The 20,332-nt window shown below is 39.9% G+C and overlaps 1 protein-coding gene across 1 annotated transcript in view; it reads left to right on the top strand.

Annotated features, from left to right (window-relative positions):
- Positions 1-20,332, top strand: part of col5a2a (collagen, type V, alpha 2a) — a 37,075-nt gene that overhangs the window by 10,070 nt on the left and 6,673 nt on the right. The window contains exons 2-41 of the mRNA XM_034562454.1: positions 6,255-6,482; positions 7,357-7,376; positions 7,518-7,550; positions 7,667-7,699; positions 7,950-8,003; positions 9,850-9,942; positions 10,179-10,250; positions 11,884-11,928; positions 12,044-12,097; positions 12,290-12,343; positions 12,862-12,915; positions 13,038-13,091; positions 13,188-13,241; positions 13,451-13,495; positions 13,759-13,812; positions 14,008-14,052; positions 14,279-14,332; positions 14,583-14,681; positions 14,786-14,830; positions 14,914-15,012; positions 15,148-15,201; positions 15,427-15,534; positions 15,691-15,744; positions 15,915-16,013; positions 16,121-16,174; positions 16,293-16,391; positions 16,496-16,549; positions 16,876-16,929; positions 17,023-17,076; positions 17,217-17,270; positions 17,460-17,504; positions 17,588-17,686; positions 18,300-18,407; positions 18,578-18,631; positions 18,762-18,815; positions 19,090-19,143; positions 19,254-19,307; positions 19,452-19,559; positions 19,809-19,862; positions 20,115-20,168. Coding sequence (XP_034418345.1) covers positions 6,255-6,482; positions 7,357-7,376; positions 7,518-7,550; positions 7,667-7,699; positions 7,950-8,003; positions 9,850-9,942; positions 10,179-10,250; positions 11,884-11,928; positions 12,044-12,097; positions 12,290-12,343; positions 12,862-12,915; positions 13,038-13,091; positions 13,188-13,241; positions 13,451-13,495; positions 13,759-13,812; positions 14,008-14,052; positions 14,279-14,332; positions 14,583-14,681; positions 14,786-14,830; positions 14,914-15,012; positions 15,148-15,201; positions 15,427-15,534; positions 15,691-15,744; positions 15,915-16,013; positions 16,121-16,174; positions 16,293-16,391; positions 16,496-16,549; positions 16,876-16,929; positions 17,023-17,076; positions 17,217-17,270; positions 17,460-17,504; positions 17,588-17,686; positions 18,300-18,407; positions 18,578-18,631; positions 18,762-18,815; positions 19,090-19,143; positions 19,254-19,307; positions 19,452-19,559; positions 19,809-19,862; positions 20,115-20,168 — 2,657 coding nt within the window. The remainder of the gene's footprint in view (positions 1-6,254; positions 6,483-7,356; positions 7,377-7,517; positions 7,551-7,666; positions 7,700-7,949; positions 8,004-9,849; positions 9,943-10,178; positions 10,251-11,883; positions 11,929-12,043; positions 12,098-12,289; positions 12,344-12,861; positions 12,916-13,037; positions 13,092-13,187; positions 13,242-13,450; positions 13,496-13,758; positions 13,813-14,007; positions 14,053-14,278; positions 14,333-14,582; positions 14,682-14,785; positions 14,831-14,913; positions 15,013-15,147; positions 15,202-15,426; positions 15,535-15,690; positions 15,745-15,914; positions 16,014-16,120; positions 16,175-16,292; positions 16,392-16,495; positions 16,550-16,875; positions 16,930-17,022; positions 17,077-17,216; positions 17,271-17,459; positions 17,505-17,587; positions 17,687-18,299; positions 18,408-18,577; positions 18,632-18,761; positions 18,816-19,089; positions 19,144-19,253; positions 19,308-19,451; positions 19,560-19,808; positions 19,863-20,114; positions 20,169-20,332) is intronic.

Genomic DNA, 20,332 nt, shown 5'->3' with positions numbered 1-20,332 from the left:
CGGATGTGGTCACAGAGCGACCTTCACATTATGAAACTTAAATGCACATAAAGAGAGACCAGAGGAATAATCCACATGAATGAAATACATGACCTGGTCTTGAGTTTTTCATATAAAGTGTATTGAACCGGTGTTGAACTTTGACCCTGACCTGAGAGCCTCAGGCCAGAGAAGGTCTTGAAGAACGCTACAGCAAACTACTGTAAATTGCTTTTTTTTCTCCATAAGGCCGTCCGATTGGTCCGCCTCTAAGAATCTCTCTTCCTGTTGTTAATATGTCCTAACAATGGAAATGAGAGTTGCCTGAGAACAAGTGGCCACGTGCATAATGCATCCCATAATTAACTGCTTGGTCCCGCCTCTACGGATAATTGAATTGAACTCAGAAAAAGGGTATTTTTGTAGATTCATAGTGTGATGCAGATTTAGACTAAAAGGACCAGTTCTGCTCTAATACATGCAGCCGTAAGAATGAGATGACTCAGAAAGACAAATAGATGAAGAGGGTGAGGGGGGGGGGGGGGGGGGGGGGGTTAATCTAGCCGGACCACAGTCCTCCCAGGACGTAGGCTGGGGGAAAGTGGCGGTTGCCTCTTTAAAAGGAGACGGGGGCCCGTCGATGGAAAAGCCGAGACGTGTAATCAGCGAGCTGCTCATTCATTCCAACTTTTCCTGGCACCGAGCTCCTCGCCCCCCCCCCCCCCCCCCCCCCTGGACTAGGAGTGTTCCTCACGGTATTAACCGGTCCACTGCGAAGGAGAACCGGTTCAGACCGAGACTGGAAACTCATCAGGAGTGGTTTCATAAAGTGACCATCCGGTGGGCATCTGAGCTCTGAAGATCAGGGAGTGTGGACATAAGTTTGGAGGAGGGGGGGGGGGGGGCACTTGGGCGCACTCATCTTTTCTTTTTTAAAGGAAATGGGAGTTCCAGATTTATGTGACTCATTGTTTCCATAAGGTCATTTTCTAACCCCTCCCCCTCTGCCGTAGATTCTCCCCAAACACTGCATGTTGTGAGTGTTTCCATAATCCATGAACTATCTTTATTGTCGCCTAACATTTGCTTCAAGACATGTCTGGCACTGAGATAGTAGGTTTGCCAGGTTCTTCCTCCTTCCTCCTTCTCCTTCTCCCTTCTTCTTCCTCCTTCTCCTTTTCCTTCTCCTTCCTTTTCCTTGTCCTTGTCCTTCTACTTCTTCCTTCTCATTCTCCTTATCCTTTTCCTTCTCCTTCCTTTTCCTTGTCCTTCTCCTTCTCCTTCTTCCTTCTCCTTCTCCTTCTACTTTTTCCTTCTCCTTCTTTCTTCTTCTTCCTCCTTCTCCTTTTCCTACTCCTTCCTTCTCCTTCTACTTCTCCTTCTCCTTCTTCCTTCTTCTTCCTCCTTCTCCTTTTCCTTCTCCTTCCTTTTCCTTGTCCTTCTTCCTTCTCCTTCCTTTTCCTTGTCCTTGTCCTTCTCCTTCTACTTCTCCCTTCTCCTTCTCATTCTCCTTCTACTTCTTCCTTCTCCTTTTCCTTCTCCTTCTCCTTCTTCCTTCTTCTTCCTCCTTCTCCTTTTCCTTCTCCTTCCTTTTCCTTGTCCTTCTTCTACTTCTTCCTTCTCCTTCTCCTTCTACTTCTTCTTTCTCCTTCTTTCTTCTTTTTCCTCCTTCTCCTTTTCCTTCTCCTTCCTTCTCCTTCTACTTCTTCCTTCTCCTTCTCCTTTTCTTTTTCCTTCTCCTTCTCCTTTCTCTTTTCTCCTTCTTCCTTTCTCCTTCTCCTTCTTTCTTCTCCTTCTCCTTCTCCTTCTTTCTTCTCCTTCTCCTTTTCCTTCTCCTTCCTTCTCCTTCTCCTTTCTCCTTTCTCCTTCTTCCCTTCTCCTTCTTCCTTCTCCTTCTCCTTTTCCTTTTCCTTCTCCTTTCTCTTTTCTCCTTCTTCCCTTCTCCTTCTCCTTCTTTCTTCTCCTTCATCCTTTCTCCTTCTCCTTCTCCTTTCTCCTTTCTCCTTCTTCCCTTCTCCTTCTTCCTTTCTCCTTCTCCTCCTCCTCCTCCATGAGTGCCATCACTTCTTTACATGAGTCATGTCGAGGAGCTCCAGACTCCCGTGGTTCAGACCGGGAGGAGGACACTGTCTGGCACCGGGCTTCTGGCCGACTTGTGGAAAAATCCCCGAGTCTCGGTCGGAGGGGAGCGTGCCTCTTCGCCGATGTCACGGTTGAACTGTGTTTTTACGGCGTCTGTGGAAAAGTGTGGAACCTGCAATGAATTAGCTGAAAGGAGGGGAAAAAGTGAACGTCTCTCTCCTCCTCCTCCTGTTCTCAAGGTTTTTGTTGTTTTTGTAAGACCGCTCTAAAAACCACACTTCTTCTTCCAGTAGATTTTCAAAACTGCCCCCAAAACATGCAGCGTTTTGAAATTCAGGAAAAAAAATAAATAATCTCCTTCCAGCTTTGTGGCCAGACGTCCCGCGGTGACGCTTTTAATGTCGGGAACGGCCCTAAAGTTTTACCTCCTGTACTCACCTGAACGACAATATGAAGACATGTTCACAAGAATTCAAATCCAGCCGGTCTTAAGTACTAAAGCAGAAGAGAACAGCCACGCTTGTTCTTGTGAAACTCCCCCAAAAAAAGAAATCAGATCATTGCAGTAAAAAAAAGAAAAGAAAAAATGTTCCTTCCAAAAATCTCAGATTTATGGCTAAAGTGATTCGGAGCGTGTCCTCAAATGAAGAGCGATTCATTCTCCGTGTTCCAGGACGTACTGTTTTACTTTTTTTGGAAAGGCCACAACAGGGAACTTCAATGTCGTCAACACGGAACAGAGATGGCTGTAGAAGTGAGGAATTCTGGGTCGTAATTGGCGTGTTGGTCTTCTGAAATATGAACGGATGAAAAGCTGCAGTCCTCAGCCAACACAGGGTCATTATAGTGGTCAGTTTCATATGTTTATTAGCTATAACTGACCCACGATCAGACTGCTTTAAAATTCAATATAAAGACCAGTGTTTACAACAATAAACAGTCTTAATGAAGTTCAAACAGGGTTAATAAGAAGTATACTCAAAGTGTTTTCCTAAGTATCTTTTTTTAATTCTTTATATATAAGTCAGGTGTTCCAGAGGTCCCAATGATGAGGAATGATGTGAAGAAGAGATTAAATGTACCGGTCCCTCCATCTTTTGATCTTCTACCAAGAGTCATCCGACTGTACCTGTCTCATCACACCTGTTCCTCTTCAACACTCATTACTACATCTACGAATAGTATTTATATCAACGAATGGCTATAAATATCTTTCAAAAACTCTTTTTTATTATTTACATAATCTCTACATAATGCCATTGTTAATGATGAATATATATACATACATATATATTCATATATACATATATAAATGTATATATGTGTATATACATATATATATATATGTGTATATATATACATTTATATAAATATATATATTTATATATATATATATATAAATGTATATATGTACCGGTATGTATATATGTGTATATATATATATTGTTTAATATATATATATAAATGTATATATGTATGTGTATATATTTATATATACTGTATATAAATGTATATGTATATATATATATTTATATATATAAATGTATATATATGTATGTATATGTATATATATATATATACATTTATATGTGTATATATATATATATATATATATACATTTATATATGTATATATATATGTATATATATGTGTATGTATGTATATATATATGTGTGTAGTATTTCAGCTCAGAGCCCTCGAAGTATTTGCATCTTCCTGAACATCTTCCTGAACATCTTCCTGAACATCTTCCTGAACATCTTTCTGAACATCTTCCTGAACATCTTTCTGAACATCTTCCTGAACATCTTCCTGAACATCTTCCTGAACATCTTCCTGAACATCTTTCTGAACATCTTCCTGAACATCTTCCTGAACATCTTTCTGAACATCTTCCTGAACATCTTCCTGAACATCTTTCTGAACATCTTTCTGAACATCTTGCTGAACATCTTTCTGAACATCTTCCTGAACATCTTTCTGAACATCTTCCTGAACATCTTCCTGAACATCTTCCTGAACATCTTCCTGAACATCTTTCTGAACATCTTCCTGAACATCTTCCTGAACATCTTCCTGAACATCTTTCTGAACATCTTCCTGAACATCTTTCTGAACATCTTTCTGAACATCTTCCTGAACATCTTCCTGAACATCTTTCTGAACATCTTTCTGAACATCTTTCTGAACATCTTTCTGAACATCTTCCTGAACATCTTCCTGAACATCTTCCTGAACATCTTCCTGAACATCTTTCTGAACATCTTCCTGAACATCTTTCTGAACATCTTCCTGAACATCTTCCTGAACATCTTTCTGAACATCTTTCTGAACATCTTCCTGAACATCTTCCTGAACATCTTCCTGAACATCTTTCTGAACATCTTCCTGAACATCTTTCTGAACATCTTTCTGAACATCTTCCTGAACATCTTCCTGAACATCTTTCTGAACATCTTTCTGAACATCTTCCTGAACATCTTTCTGAACATCTTCCTGAACATCTTCCTGAACATCTTCCTGAACATCTTCCTGAACATCTTTCTGAACATCTTTCTGAACATCTTCCTGAACATCTTCCTGAACATCTTCCTGAACATCTTCCTGAACATCTTCCTGAACATCTTTCTGAACATCTTTCTGAACATCTTCCTGAACATCTTCCTGAACATCTTCCTGAACATCTTCCTGAACATCTTTCTGAACATCTTCCTGAACATCTTTCTGAACATCTTCCTGAACATCTTCCTGAACATCTTTCTGAACATCTTTCTGAACATCTTCCTGAACATCTTCCTGAACATCTTCCTGAACATCTTTCTGAACATCTTCCTGAACATCTTTCTGAACATCTTTCTGAACATCTTCCTGAACATCTTCCTGAACATCTTTCTGAACATCTTCCTGAACATCTTTCTGAACATCTTCCTGAACATCTTCCTGAACATCTTCCTGAACATCTTTCTGAACATCTTTCTGAACATCTTCCTGAACATCTTCCTGAACATCTTCCTGAACATCTTTCTGAACATCTTTCCTCTGCAGTGTTGATTCATTCCCAGTTCCGTCTGACACGAGTATAAATATGTACGGGAGACGTGTTCAAACATGTCGTCTTTCACATGCAGCCTGATGAGGGGGTGGACCTGCACTCCCACCTCATTGTTCCTGCTCTTTGATTGTTTCCTCGACATGTTCTTTTTGGAACCATCCTGACTTGTTAGCGAGGTGGAATGAAGTCCTTAAATGATCCTCTCGGTGTGAGGCCGCTCCCTCTCCCCCTGCAGCCGGCCAACCTGACCTCACCTGCAGTCTGAGGCTCAGAGCTGCCGCCTGCTGTTGATATCAGGAACAGGTGGAGCCTGCAGACCTGAGAGAGGTGGGCTCGGATTACACGAGTACGAGTCCCTCCAAGAGAGGTCGCGACCCTCCACGTCTCCTATTTCACCGCGTTCTGGAGGAAAAATGCATCTCGCTGTTTTTACAGGAGATTTTTCCATAGAGCGTGAGGTATTGATGATTTATGTCGAGGTATTTGTGAAGCGCGCATTAGAAATATAAAGTGGGTAATGAGACTTCTGGGAGCTGCAGGTTTTATAAATTATTCTCTTTTGAGTGGAGCTGCATGTGGAGGAAACAATCTCGTGCCCACGCCGTCGTCCCTGTGGCGGTGAACACAGAGGACGGTGGAAACCCTTACAACCCTCTCTCCAGAATTGATTCTTTTTTTTTTTGTGTTGGATGAATTGTTCCCTGGAGGTAAAGAGCAGCTGTTGAACACAACCCGGGTTTCATTAGCTTTCTTTGGCAATTATTAACCAAACAGGGAGCCGCTCCCAGGATGTAGACATTCATTTCTAAAGATTTCTTTTCTCATGTGCTCAAAAGCTTTAAAAAGCATAAGGGGTCAATGTGGTAGCGCCACCCACGGAGGGACTAGATAATGGGATGGATCTAAATGGAAGTTTGTGTTCTGCTTGGTTGAATGGGTGAAGAACATGGGAGTTCTTCCTGGTTAAAAATATATATATATATATCTTCACATGTTTGTCCTCTCTTGTCTGCTGTCTCGGGGGTTGATTGTCTCAAAACAACCCCAAAGAGAACCCATCATTTGATGAACACAGGTTTATGAGATGAACGTCCACTAGAGTTGATGAACTAACGGTGTCCGTGGCCTCTGTGCGTCCCAGGAGACGACGCGAGCTGCACGGCGGACGGCCAGGTGTACACCAACAGGGACATCTGGAAGCCCGAGCCGTGCCGGATCTGCGTGTGTGACAACGGTCAGGTCCTCTGCGACGAGATCCAGTGCGATGAGCTGACCAACTGCGAGAAGATGGTCATCCCCGACGGCGAGTGCTGCCCGGTCTGCCAGTCTGACCCGGGGACCGGAGGAGGCGGGCAGGACAACTTTGGTGGTGAGCTGCTCTCTGGGGGGGGAGGGGGGGGGGGGGGGGGGTCTGCTGGAGATGTGGAGCATGTGTTTGGATGTTTTTATATTTTATTTTTTATTTTCTACCTTATACTGTAGATGAAGGGCACAATCACATCTCTCTCTCTCTCTCTCTCTCTCTCTCTCTCTCTCTCTCTCTCTCTCTCTCTCTCTATATATATATATATATATGTATATATCTATATATATGTATATATATATATATATATACATATATATTTATATGTATATATAAATATATATTTATTTATATAAATATATATTTATATATATATATATGTATGTATACATACATATATATATTTATATATAAATATACATATATATATATATATTTATATTTATATATACATATAAATATATATATATTTATATGTATATATATACGTATATATATATATATATTTATATATATATATATATACGTATATATATAAATATATATATATATATGTGTGTATATATATATATATGTATGTATTTATATATATACATAGATATATATATATTTATACATAGATATATGTAGATATAGATATATATACTGAATATACCTAATCAAGGACAAGAAAACAGGAGAAATAAATTGGGATCAATAATGATATCATCACCATGAAATGTGTTTTTTGACAGGTCTCTGTGTTAGTGAGAATTTTCCATTCATCTGTCAGAAATAATCAACAAATTACTGCCGTTAACAAGCTGTTGCACGTGAAGAAAAATGTCAATGTGTTTACTTTCACTCCCCGGCACGACACACGACTTGTCATTCATATTCCTGACGTAGAGTCCAAATACTTTAAGTTTAACAAATAACGTGACGCGTTGTGTCTTTTCAGGTGGAGACAGGGTCTACAAGGTAGGCCACAGTTTTGACACAGTTTAATATATATATATATATATATATATATATATATATATATATATATATATATATATATATATATATATGCTGATCAGCATGAGTGTGACATGTTTTGTTCTCCATCTGTTTATTCAGGGTCCGAAGGGAGAACCCGGAGAGGTCCCTCTTGTGAGTGTTTTCCTAAATATAAACTTCTTAAACAGGCCTGCAGTATGTGTCACAAAAAGCAGCATCTGAATGCAGGTTATATAAATAAATGTATTTATATATCTTCCCCCCTGCAGGTCACTGGCATCAGAGGCCGCCCTGGACCCATGGTGAGCACCCCGGCTGTTTGATTTCCCCGTACCGTCGTTTCATTCGTCATTTTCCTCTCCTGAACTGACACTAGATGGCATAAGAGTGCCCTCAAACCCCACAACATCCCCTTACAAGGACTTCTCCTGCACAGCGGGACGCTCCTCCGGTCGTCTGAGTCACTGTGACATGGAGTGACCCCTGAAGCTGCTGTTGTGATGTGAATGCAATGCAGACACTCCCATTGGTTCTCTCTGTTTGTCCCAACAGGGGCCTCCAGGACATCCAGGAGACAGAGGATCCCGTGGAAACAAAGGAAGGCCTGTATGTCACACACACACACACACTAACACACACACACACACACACACACACACACACACACACACACACTTAGACACACACTAGGGTCCTGTGTCTATAGTCTTATAGATTCAAACCTTGTTGGTGCAGCCCGGCCTTTGGAGTACAACGTGCTATTACTCTGAATATAGTACAGTTGGGTTGTTCTAAATAGTTTATTGATAACATTCAAATTCTACATTGACATTTCAATAAAAAAAATGTCCACTTCTTTTTACATTTCTATTCATTGTGTTTGAACCGATTTTGTCAAAATGTAATGAAAAACGACGATTGTAATCATTTCAAAAAATCAAAGTTCACAGTATGTTTATTTTTTAATATTCTGCTTCAATCCATATTTTTTGTTATTGTTTAGCCTTTTAAAAAAAAAAATGTCACTGCTAAAAAAAATAGGGTTTTGTTCTCCCGACCTGCTGCACACATTGTCACATGACACATCTTGTCATGTGACTTCTTCTTGCTGCGGTCATGAGAATGGCTCCTCATTATTCCATATTCAGTCAAAAAAAGTATTTTGGTCCAAGGGCAAGCGACTAACATTCAAAATATAATGTAATGTGCCAAGTTGATGTATAATGTGTAAGCACAAACGTAGCAGGTTGATGAATGAACGGGCCCCTCCTCTGGCTGGACTCACAACACAGTCCAGGACAGCATTGTGAGGGTGATTTATTAGTACATAGCATGTGTGTTTTCTCCTGTACTCACTTTACAGCTCATGGTTCATAAGCTAACACAAATTAAACTGCATCAGTCCCCCCCCCCCAAAAACAAACAATAACATCTGAAAAGAAAAGTATACACAATTTTTTCACAGCAACAAAATAATGATTCAATGTCAGATTGAGCATAGATAGATAGATAGATAGATAGATAGATAGATAGATAGATAGATAGATAGATAGATAGATAGATAGATAGATAGATAGATAGAGATATAGATGGATAGATAGATAGATAGAATAGATATATAGATAGATAGATAGATAGATAGATAGATAGATAGATAGATAGATAGATAGATAGATAGATAGATAGATAGAGATATAGATAGAGATATAGATAGAGATATAGATGGATAGATAGATAGATAGAATAGATATATAGATAGATAGATAGATAGATAGAATAGAATAGATATATAGATAGATAGATAGATAGATAGATAGATAGATAGATAGATAGATAGATAGATAGATAGATAGATGGATATAATAGAATAGATAGATAGATAGATAGATAGATAGATAGATAGATAGATAGATAGATAGATAGATAGATAGATAGATGGATGGATGGATAGATAGATAGATAGATAGATAGAATAGAATAGATATATAGATAGAATATTATAGATATATAGATAGATAGATAGAATAGAATAGATATATAGATAGAATAGAATAGATATATAGATATATAGATAGATAGAATAGAATAGATATATAGATATATAGATAGATAGATGGATAGATAGATAGATAGAGATATAGATGGATGGATAGATAGATAGATAGATAGATAGATTATTCATCCACATTTCTTTGTAGCAGCAGGAAACAAGGTTACAATATATACAATACAATAAAATAGCAGAGCAGGACATATTACATTTAAGAAAATTAAATAATAACAAAAACGACAAAAATCCAAATTATATACAGTGTATCTAAGTGAGTATTAAGTATATAAAGTGAAAGCGGTGTGATGTTGATTCAATTTGAGGAGGATCTGACCAGTTAGTTAATTATTAGATGGTTTTCAAGTGAGTCAGCGCCTCTCTCTCTTCCTCTCTCCTCTCTAGGGACTGCGAGGCACTCCGGGTTATGATGGAGAGCCTGGTATACCAGGTCAGCCTGGTGAACCTGGACCTCCCGGACCTCAAACGCACCCAGGAGTGAGTTGTGCACTCTCACACGACGTACACTCACATAACCTTCAAGCATGTGCTAGTATACTTCACCTCGTGTACTTTACACTGGTGCAATTTAAATAAATGTGCCATAATTCTACCTGTCCCTCAAGGGTATATTGTTAGATTTTCCTTTTTGTTGCTATACTGATGAATGGAATAAAAACATGGTGATTAAACGCAGTTGACCTAAAAGTGGAGGTTGTGTGCCTCCCCTGCAGGGCCTGGGGTCCCAGATGGCCGGAGTGATGGCAGGGAAAAACGGACCTCAAGCCATGTTGAGTGGCTCAAGGGTAAGAGGATGTTATCAATATACAGCATGAACTAATCTAATCTGTCAATGTTTGGAAACAATAAGCCAAAACGCAGACAGATGCATGACGTATCTTTTTCAAAATTACGCCCACGGGAACAGAGTTATGCATGTTTTCACTGGTTTACCAATTCTTATTTGTTTATTCAGGGGTACGTTGCACCGATTGTGAAGCGCTCTGAAACAATTTTGAAATTCGTTGGCGACATAAATAGAGTTTAATTGATTCGACTAGTTTTTTGGTTGTTGAAACCTGATGTGATGGATTCTCGGCGACTAACCTTCAGTCGGGATGAGTGGGGTTGGGGTGATGCAGGGGCCACTGTACCCATAGAGTCCAGTAGAGCCTCCGTGAGTTAGAACAAAGGTTATAATATTGTAACCCTAGTTCAATACGCCGCTCGCTGAAGAGGGTAGTGAACGCTAGCCAGCGTTGTGTGCGTTGTGGCCGGCAACGCTTATGCACATTTTCAGTGGGATTGGAGTCCAGTAGAGGGCTCTGCCTGTGCTCATAGAACTAAGGTTACAATATCGTAACCTCCTATTTGTTGAATGGAAACGGAACTTGTATGATGAGTCCATGGTCCCCATAGAGTAAGGGAACTTAAGACAGGCTTTTATTATTAAAACAAAGGGCCACATTTGGTGCAGTATAGACCACGATATATTGACAAATATTTTCCTTAATCATGAATATTATGCAATATATATATATTTATTTTGGAGATATTATTGTTTGATATGTTGTGTAATATGTATGTATGTAGCTTCCTGCAAAATGATTGGCATTTTGGAGCCTCCTACCATACAAACACACCCTCTCAGACCTTTGGACAAATGTAGGTAATATACAGAACATGTAAAAACATTGTCCTTGAATATTGTTATAAAGGGTGCAAGATTGATAATCAAGATTGACTGTTGAGCACCAATGAAATATCGACTTCAAGTTTTGAAACTACAAACGTTGCAGCGAAAAAGTAAATCTTTACTTTAATGACTGCAAGACAAATATAAACAGGAAAGTAATGTTTGGGACATAAACCATCTTTTTAATAGCTCGTTAGCCAATCACTTCAGATTAGGAAGTGTTTACTCTTATTTAAATTAGAAAGAAGATTACACATGTTATTAACATGTAAACGAGCACACCACTAAATATATCCATGCTTCAACTTTCTAACAGTTGGACAAGAATATCCTTTTTGTTACTTTTTTTTATCGGGACAAAAAACAACATTTAACTTTCACTTTGACTTGTATAGCGTGTGCTTGTAATTTAGTCAAATTTAAATTTAAGTAACAATTTATAGCCTTAAGAGTTTAATTTCTTAATATGCTTGACCATTAGCCAAGTCGGGAATGGACCAGTAAATACATAACTGGGTTATTCAGAGTTCTCTATTAAATTTGAATCCATCAAATTAATCCACATTTCCAATGAGTGTGTAAGAGACTATACATCTGTACTGGATACATTATTTGTTTAACTTTCATAGAAATGAACGTGGCCCCGCCTCAAACTCTGTATCAAATTCTCTTCATATATTATCGGATTATGGTGATTTATGTTCATAAATCATTTCATTGTGCATCATGTTTGTTTGTTACAGGGAGAGGCTGGAGCAAGAGGACCTATTGGGCCAAGTGGATCACCTGTAAGTCCACAACTAGCTTTGACTCTCAATATGCGGTAAACATTCGAATGGCATTTTATAATTTCCCTGTTTATCTATAATCTAATTGTTTCATCTTTTCCCTCACTCTTCTAAGGGTCAAGCTGGACCCCAAGGACCTCATGGAGATGTCGGCGATCCCGGGCACATGGTACAACATCATTCATTTGTACAATTTGAGCAGACGGTCAAATCACCAATACACATGGTCTGGTTTCGCATGAGATTTACATGGTTTGATTGTTTTACTGTTCATACACATCTGCGTTGGCCTGGATACATAATGATTGAACCCTGATGGGTTGTTCTGGATGTTAACAATCTGACTGTGACTTATTTTCAGGGTCCAAGTGGGCAAAGGGGACCGGATGGCCCTCCAGGGAAACCAGGTGAAGATGTAAGTCAGCTCTGGGACAAAATCCAATTGTGTCTGACTGAAAGATGCACCAGTTGTATGCCTTGAAGTTAAAGTGAAAGGTCACTCTTCAAACATTCACTCTAAAAAAAACTAAAATCAGACGGTTGGAAAAAGGTTGAGTGTAAATCTATAACAAAAATGGGTCATTCAGTTAGTTATAATAATGTGAAAGTAGATGATCCTGGAGATACAAGGGGACGGGTAGTATACCAACAAATGTTAAAATAACTGCCAAAGTGTTTTGTTTGCATGGTTTAGTATAACACAATGAAGGACTATATCGTCCTGAAGATGTTCCCAAACATCTTGATGAGTAAAAACCACCAAAACCCTACAACCAGCTCTGCATCTCAGTACAGTGTACTGTCAGATGGTCCTTGTATAACACACAATCTGAGAGAAGAAATGCGATTTAGTGACATTAATTTCACTTTCACCGCAAAATGTTTTCCAGCCAAACAAGTTTGTAATGTTGTTAACGTCGTGTTCTCACACAGGGAGAAGCAGGCAAGTCAGGAAATAGTGGAGAAGCGGGATTCCCTGGATCACAGGTAAACGTTCAGCCCTCCGTCTCCTTGTTCAAATTACACCCAATTAGACCCCCAACATATGTGTTGCTAGTGTACCTTTAATAGATATAAATGCCAATGCTGTTCTATGTAACGTATTTCAGGGAGGCAGAGGATTTCCAGGAACACCTGGGCCTCCTGGACTAAAGGGTCACAAAGTGAGTAAACCACCGTTTACAAATGAAAAGGTATTCTTATTCAAGAATACATTTCAACAGACTTGTTAAGTACTTTTTCTTCTTTTTCACTAACAGGGCCATGGTGGAATAATTGGACAAAAAGGTGAAACTGGAGTGGTTGGATCCAAGGTATGAATCCATAAAGAAAATATTTGAAATCATTTTAGTATGTCAATTTGTATGATTGGTTAAAAAGCAGTTTTCTACTATAGTTGTTGATGTGAAACCTCTTTGACTCACTTACTATATGAATGAACTGCTTTGCTAAAGGCCTGTAAAACACTTTGCCGTCTTGCAATCATATTTCTAAACAAGTAATTATTGCTGTGGTTTTGTAGGGTGCTACAGGACCCTCTGGTCCATTGGGAGCGCCTGGACCCATGGTAAGTTATAATATAATGCTTACTTTCTTTCATAGAGGTAGTGAATTCTTAAGCAGGTCTGATATATAGTTATAGATAGTTTATTATGCACAATGTACGTGGACTGCAGTACACACACTTCTGAATGTTCTGTCTATCCCTATCTCAAATGGGGCAGAGCTATGTACCCAGTGCACTGTACATAACCCTCTGAACTTATTAACGTCATACCTTTGCATTGAATGGAGGGGCCGATGTAATTTAACGCTGTCTGCGAATAACAGGGTCCTGCTGGGATGCCGGGGGAGAGAGGACGCTCTGGACCTGGCGGTATAGCAGTAAGGATAATATTACTATGCACCAGAAACATCTGCTACCATTATCATATGTTGTTCTTTTTTCACCCATTTAAAAAGTAACGTGTGGATTGTACCGTACTGATATGTGTATCCATTGTTTGCTCATGGTACATAACCTTACATCTGTGTATAACTGTGATTTATAAGTCAGAGTGATAAGATGTTGTCTTTTAGGGTAAACGTGGTACGCCTGGTAACCTCGGAAAGCCTGGTCCAATGGTAAGTCAGCATTCACGCTCTTTAATCATTGTGGATTTACTGGACACTGTCTTACATAGCTTAGCATAGACACTTGTGTCATTTAGGTGGATGAGAGTGGATGAAGCCACTCATCAGCCGTTTAAACTGTGCATTGTTCATTCAATGTGTTTGTATATTTTCGTGTGGATGTACATTTCCAGCGTTTAGTACTTAAGTCTAATTGCCATTATTGTTTGGTTAAAAGGGTCCATTGGGTCTCAGTGGCCCTACTGGATATCCAGGAAACCCAGGAATGAAGGTACGATCACTAAAACACATTCTCAAGGGCTCTTTAATAACTTTCTACTGGAAAGTGAATAATTGGTTTCTAACAAATCAGTTTTTCTCCCTAAATTGTCTCATGCACTTGTACTGTTTTCTATTACATGACGTATTACAATTACCTGTTTATTTTGTATACCTATGTACTGTATGTAGACGAAACTGATAGTAAATTGTGTCACATTTCTTAATATCAACTGTACTTGGTCTGTAATTGTCTTCAACAGGGACAACCTGGCCCGACTGGAGTCCGAGGTCCAGAGGGCCAACAGGGACAGAGAGGAGAGACCGGCCATCTGGGCCGAGCTGGACCGGTTGGCCTCATGGTGAATTTCCTTCTTTACTTACACATCCCAGTTTATCACTATACTTAACATGTCAACATGCTGCTCAGTGCACTGCTTTAATGATCTAATTCTTATGTTCAAAGGGACCCATGGGTACGGATGGTGGCCCGGGTAGCAAAGGACCAGTGGTATGTATTCTACAGAGTAATTTCTTCTTAACAACATATTCACTATTTATGATATCACATATCACATGGATTACTCTTCACAGGGTAATCTTGGTGTTCAAGGTCAAGGCGGCCATGCTGGACCCCTTGGCCCACCAGGACCTCAGGGAAGCACTGGTCAACCTGGTATCAAAGGACAACTGGTAAAGTGGTTTTATTATTTATTTATTTGAAGATTCTTTTTTATTGCTGGGATCTTTCTTCTTTTTTTTTAAATACCAAATAAACAGTGTTGCTAGACATGCAGGAGACTCACATTGTTGCCTTTTGTGTTTCAGGGAGACATTGGTGTCGGAGGATTTAAAGGAGAGTCTGGACCCAAAGGAGAATCTGTAAGCTTCCACTACATCTCTATAGGATTATACAGATTTAAATGCTGCTCTATGAGACACATAATCTGTATTAGAGGTTTTTTTAAAAGGCATTAATGCTCAAATAAAACCAATTGTTTTTTTCATTGTGCATTTATCGATAATGACATGTTTTTAAATGTAGGTAATGGAATAGGTAATATTTGGAATTACAACATTTTCTGACTTTCTGCATCAACTTTCTAGGGTCCATCAGGCTCCCAGGGAGTGCTCGGACCTCAGGGTGAAGAAGGAAAGCGAGGACAACGTGGAGACTCCGGCACTCTCGGCCCTCTCGGCCCCGTTGGAGAGAGAGTGAGTCAGATGCAACCTTTTCTGTTTGGTGAACTTCCTTTAAAGCACGAGTACAGAAACAATGCGTGCCATATCATCTGGTTATATATTATTCTTCCTCATCTTTTGTGTAAGAATAACAATGCGAACATAACTAACTCATGATCTGTTTTTCAGGGAGCTCCTGGTAACAGGGGATTCCCCGGTGCTGATGGGTTGCCAGGACCAAAGGTACATAATTGTCTACTACTGTATATTATAGTAATGATTCAAACACACTAGGTCAGCTATGCTGATGGTAGCTTATGGACAGATGGTACCATAGTTTGTGGTGTGGGTGTTTTGTTTGGCATTTGCATGTTTCAATCAGCTAACAGGCTGACTTTTCATTCTTTCTATAGGGTGCTCTAGGAGACCGTGGAACATCTGGCCCACCGGGGCCCAAAGCTTCTGTAGGAGACCCAGGGCGTACAGGAGAACCTGGTCTTCCAGGTGCAAGGGTAACACTGAAGAGCTCCAGTTTTGATCCACTATATCATTACATTTACTATGTTTGTCTGTATTTCCATTTCTCATTTTTTTTCTTTTTTTTACCTCTTCATCAAAGGGTCTCACTGGTACCCCTGGAGTCCAGGGAGCAGAGGGAAAGCCAGGACCATTGGTAGGTTAAAGTTCTCAACCACATTCACAGTTAGATCCTTTAAGTTCGCTTTCAGCTTATGATAACTAGTATAATAATAAGAAATGTTTGAGTCAAAGTGTGGTTTTCTTTCGTTAAGGGAGCTGCAGGTGAAGATGGTCGTCCAGGCCCCGCAGGGTCCATTGGAAACAGGGGCCCAGCAGGAACCATGGGAGGACCAGGCCCCAAGGGCTTCAATGTAAGGCTAAGTCACTGGAAACATTGCAATAATAGTCAGTCGGGTCAGTCTGTTTATCTTCTGTTCTGTTTCTTATACAAAACATCTGTTTTTACACTTTCCAGGGTGACCCAGGAAAGACAGGTGAACAAGGATCTGCAGGAGTGTTAGGTCAAAGAGTGAGTACTGTTTATGAGTGAAAAGTTGCATTTGTTTTACAATCAGCATGGAATGGGAAGACTGAGGGATTTGTAAATAATTACAGGTGATTAATAATTGATCTGTCAGAAGTAAGCATAGCAATAACACAGAACATATTGGCATAATAAAAACACCTCATGGATCAACAGCGCATTCTGTTGGCTTCAGTATGTTGTATTTGCTACACGACTGCCTTGTTTTCCTTTACCTTTGACTCTACAAGGATCTACTTTACTATGAAGTAAAAAAAATAATAATTCATACAGGTAATAAATCAGGTTGTTAATTGTCTCTTTGTCTTCAGGGTCCTCCTGGAAAAGATGGAGAAGTTGGCCCTGCTGGCCCCTCTGGCCCATCTGTAAGTGTCTGATTATTTTGTGGTTGTAATCATTTTTTAAATTTTTTTTACTGCTATCACAATTGTCTGAGACATTACTGTGTCCTCTCAAAGGGTGTCGCAGGAGAAAGAGGAGAGCAGGGACCTCCTGGTGTAAATGGATTCCAGGTGCGTTTTCGTTTTTGGTTGGTAGTGATGAACACTGACTGTAGGTGTGAGAAGACGTGGCAGTATTACGAAATATATAGACCCCAGTCTGTGCTGAAGAGGTGGTAAGAAGGTCTTATTTGACTGTCTTGTGTTTGTAGGGTTTGCCTGGAAATCAAGGCCCCCCTGGAGAATCTGGAAAACCAGGTGACCAAGTGAGTATGAAAGATGCTATAAATGCTATTTTGGGCTAAATGACACTTTTACTGAAACACCTTTTGAATCCACTATCTTTGATGTTGCTCTCTGTCCGAATACATTTCCTAACACAATTATCATATGAGGACCTTTTAAGGATTCGCATTAAACTCAACCTAAATTATATCTTTGTTTGTTTCCTTCAGGGTATTCCCGGAGAGCTTGGTGTTGTGGGTCAAATTGGACCGAGGGTAGGTGAATTGTCTCTCTGCTACACTATTCAGGAGGTCAGTAAAGTTGAATAGCTCAAACTGATGTTTTTTTTCTTCCCCAGGGAGAACGTGGTATTCCTGGGGAGAGAGGAGAGCTGGGTACAACTGGTCTGCAGGGACCTAAGGGTATCCCTGGTGCACCTGGTCCAGATGGACCAAAGGTAATGCCTCACCTAAATGTACAATGCGGAATGCATTATTTGGTATCTGTAATGTCAACAGTCTGGACTTAGGGGCCTCCGATCAATAGATCACCCATTTGTAGACGCCAATATTGGTTCCAATTTGTAGATGACGCAAAACATCCGAGAAAATTTCTTCTTGCACCGCAAAAATGACTTCACCAGAGAGAGAGAGAGAGAGAGAGAGAGAGAGAGGACTATGTTGCAAATGTTGCCGGACAATAAATAAACAGTTGTCAATGATACTTTTCACATCTCTTCCTTTTAATACTTAACATACAATTGTGATCGACCTCCTGATTGGAGCACCCTTAGTCAGGAGTGTATGCAGAGCATTGAGTAAAGATTATACAGGAAAATACAGTGTGTGTATATCACCTTTCAAGAAGTGCCAGTGGCCTCACCGCATACACAGAGACATGCTGACTTCTGCAAAAAAATATCAATAGGAAACAACCTAAAAGTGTATAATGCAAAAGATAAATGTTATTGTCCATCGCCACAATTAAATAAAGTATGTTTGTACTGTATAATTCAAGACATGATTATAAGCCATGAGCCTGCTGACATTGGTGTTTGTTTGTCACTGAAGGGTAGTCCTGGTCCCACTGGGGCACTTGGTGACGCGGGTCCTCCAGGACTTCAGGGAATGCCCGGAGAGAGGGGCATCTCTGGCTCTCCAGGGCCTAAAGGTGACAGAGTAAGTTCATCATTATCTTCTTTTTTAATGCAATCAATTCTATTATAAATTATAGTGCATGTGAATATATCTGGACAGCACGTCATGTCCGTGTCTGAGTTAAATGAATGCAACTATTGGACATGTTGCTAACATGAGTGCTGACCCTTTTTTTGCTGTCTTTTGTACAGGGAGCACTTGGTGAGAAAGGATCAGAAGGTACAGCTGGAAATGACGGTGCAAGAGTAAGCAAAATATTTTACATGAACACATTAAGACTCAATAATGTATAAGTACACCTTCTAGACTTGTCACAGCTTGTTCAATAAATGTGAAGAGTGGAGTTCCCCAACCATATCGGTTTTCTGTCAACAGGGAGTCCCAGGTCCTGTTGGCCCGCTAGGACCTGCTGGAATCAGTGGTGAGAAGGTACAGTATTTCTCTTCTTTCTAACACACATTAAGAGGCTGCCGTTTCCATCACAGGGATTCAAGGTTATGACACGTTTTAAGAAAGTGTTGGTTCCCAGGATGCCCATGATGTTGTTAATCAGATATTATCTTGGCTGCATCTAATAGCATCTTCCAGTGAAGGACAGTCTTTGGCTTGCATTGCCTCTGCAATCATACAAATACAGGATGTATTGGGCAACACAGGCTCAATGAATGGTGGTAGGAATACTAAATGTGTAACATCTTTGCAGGGAGAACCTGGACCCAAAGGACCACATGGACCCCCAGGATCCAGAGGAATGCCAGTGAGTAGACCTGGTCAAACTAGAAGTCTATTCAGGCCATGTTAATACTGGTGATACCAAATGGGTGTATATCATTAGACCGCTTCAGTATAATAATCCATCTACAACAGGGATCAAGAGGTGACCCTGGCCCCATTGGTGCTGTTGGATTTGCTGGAACTCCTGTAAGTATTCATTCATAGTCACATCGTTTGTTTTATTTACAAAGAAATATGTATGGCTCTTGTAAATAATGCTAATGCTGTAAATGTAATAACAGCTTAAACTTGTTTTGATGTATCCTTTGTAATATTACTGGCAATTTACAGGGTCCTGATGGCCAACCTGGAGTGAAGGGAGAGCCTGGAGAACCAGGCCAAAAAGGAGATGCTGGATCATCAGGACCTCAAGGCTTGTCTGGTGCTCACGGACCTCCTGTGAGTTGCACATTGAATGTGTTTTTATGTGGTTGCTTAGTGGTATATTTATGCAGGCTACTCCTTGATATTGTAAACAGTATCATCAGTCGTCTTTGTACTTTTATTTCGTTTACCTTGGAAGTTTTAGTGTATTAACTCCTTTCAAAACAATTTATCATGGGTGTACTATGTCTTTAAGGTTCCAGAGAGACAAGATTTCACTTGCAAATATGCAGCTGATTAATGCGTCTATGCTTTCTTTTGTAGGGGCCAACTGGTGTTGCTGGACTGAAAGGCGGAAGAGGAACACAGGGTGCACCAGTAAGATTTTTTCATAATCTCATAAATTATACAAAAAGGTATAAAAGATTTTATGAGCACAGGAAGCAAGTCACAGCAAGTCACCCCTGATTGTTAAATGTATCTTATGCAGAGCTTTAACACCTGATGGGTTTGAATAACAACTTCAGAAACGTGGTTCTCTTTGTTACTTTTCCAAAAAAGAAGATATTGCAATCGGTCATGAAACTTGTAAAACAACATTAAGGATCTCGTATAACTTTCTGCTTTCAGGGCCCCACTGGTTTTCCTGGATCTGCAGGACGAGTCGGCCCACCAGGCCCAACTGTAAGTACTGCCCTGAGTTTGTGTGAAAGCACAGGTAACACAATATTACATTATATTTGCCATATCAGTTTAAAATTGCAAAGGCTCATGAATGTGTAATATAAAAACCAGAGTGTGATATGAATCCTTTCAACAGTGAGGACGACATCTGTACCTCTAGATTA

The sequence above is a fragment of the Cyclopterus lumpus genome, chromosome 21 (assembly GCF_009769545.1).
Source record: "Cyclopterus lumpus isolate fCycLum1 chromosome 21, fCycLum1.pri, whole genome shotgun sequence".
NCBI classification, from domain to species: domain Eukaryota; kingdom Metazoa; phylum Chordata; class Actinopteri; order Perciformes; family Cyclopteridae; genus Cyclopterus; species Cyclopterus lumpus.
This window is presented reverse-complemented; position numbering and strand designations above follow the sequence as displayed.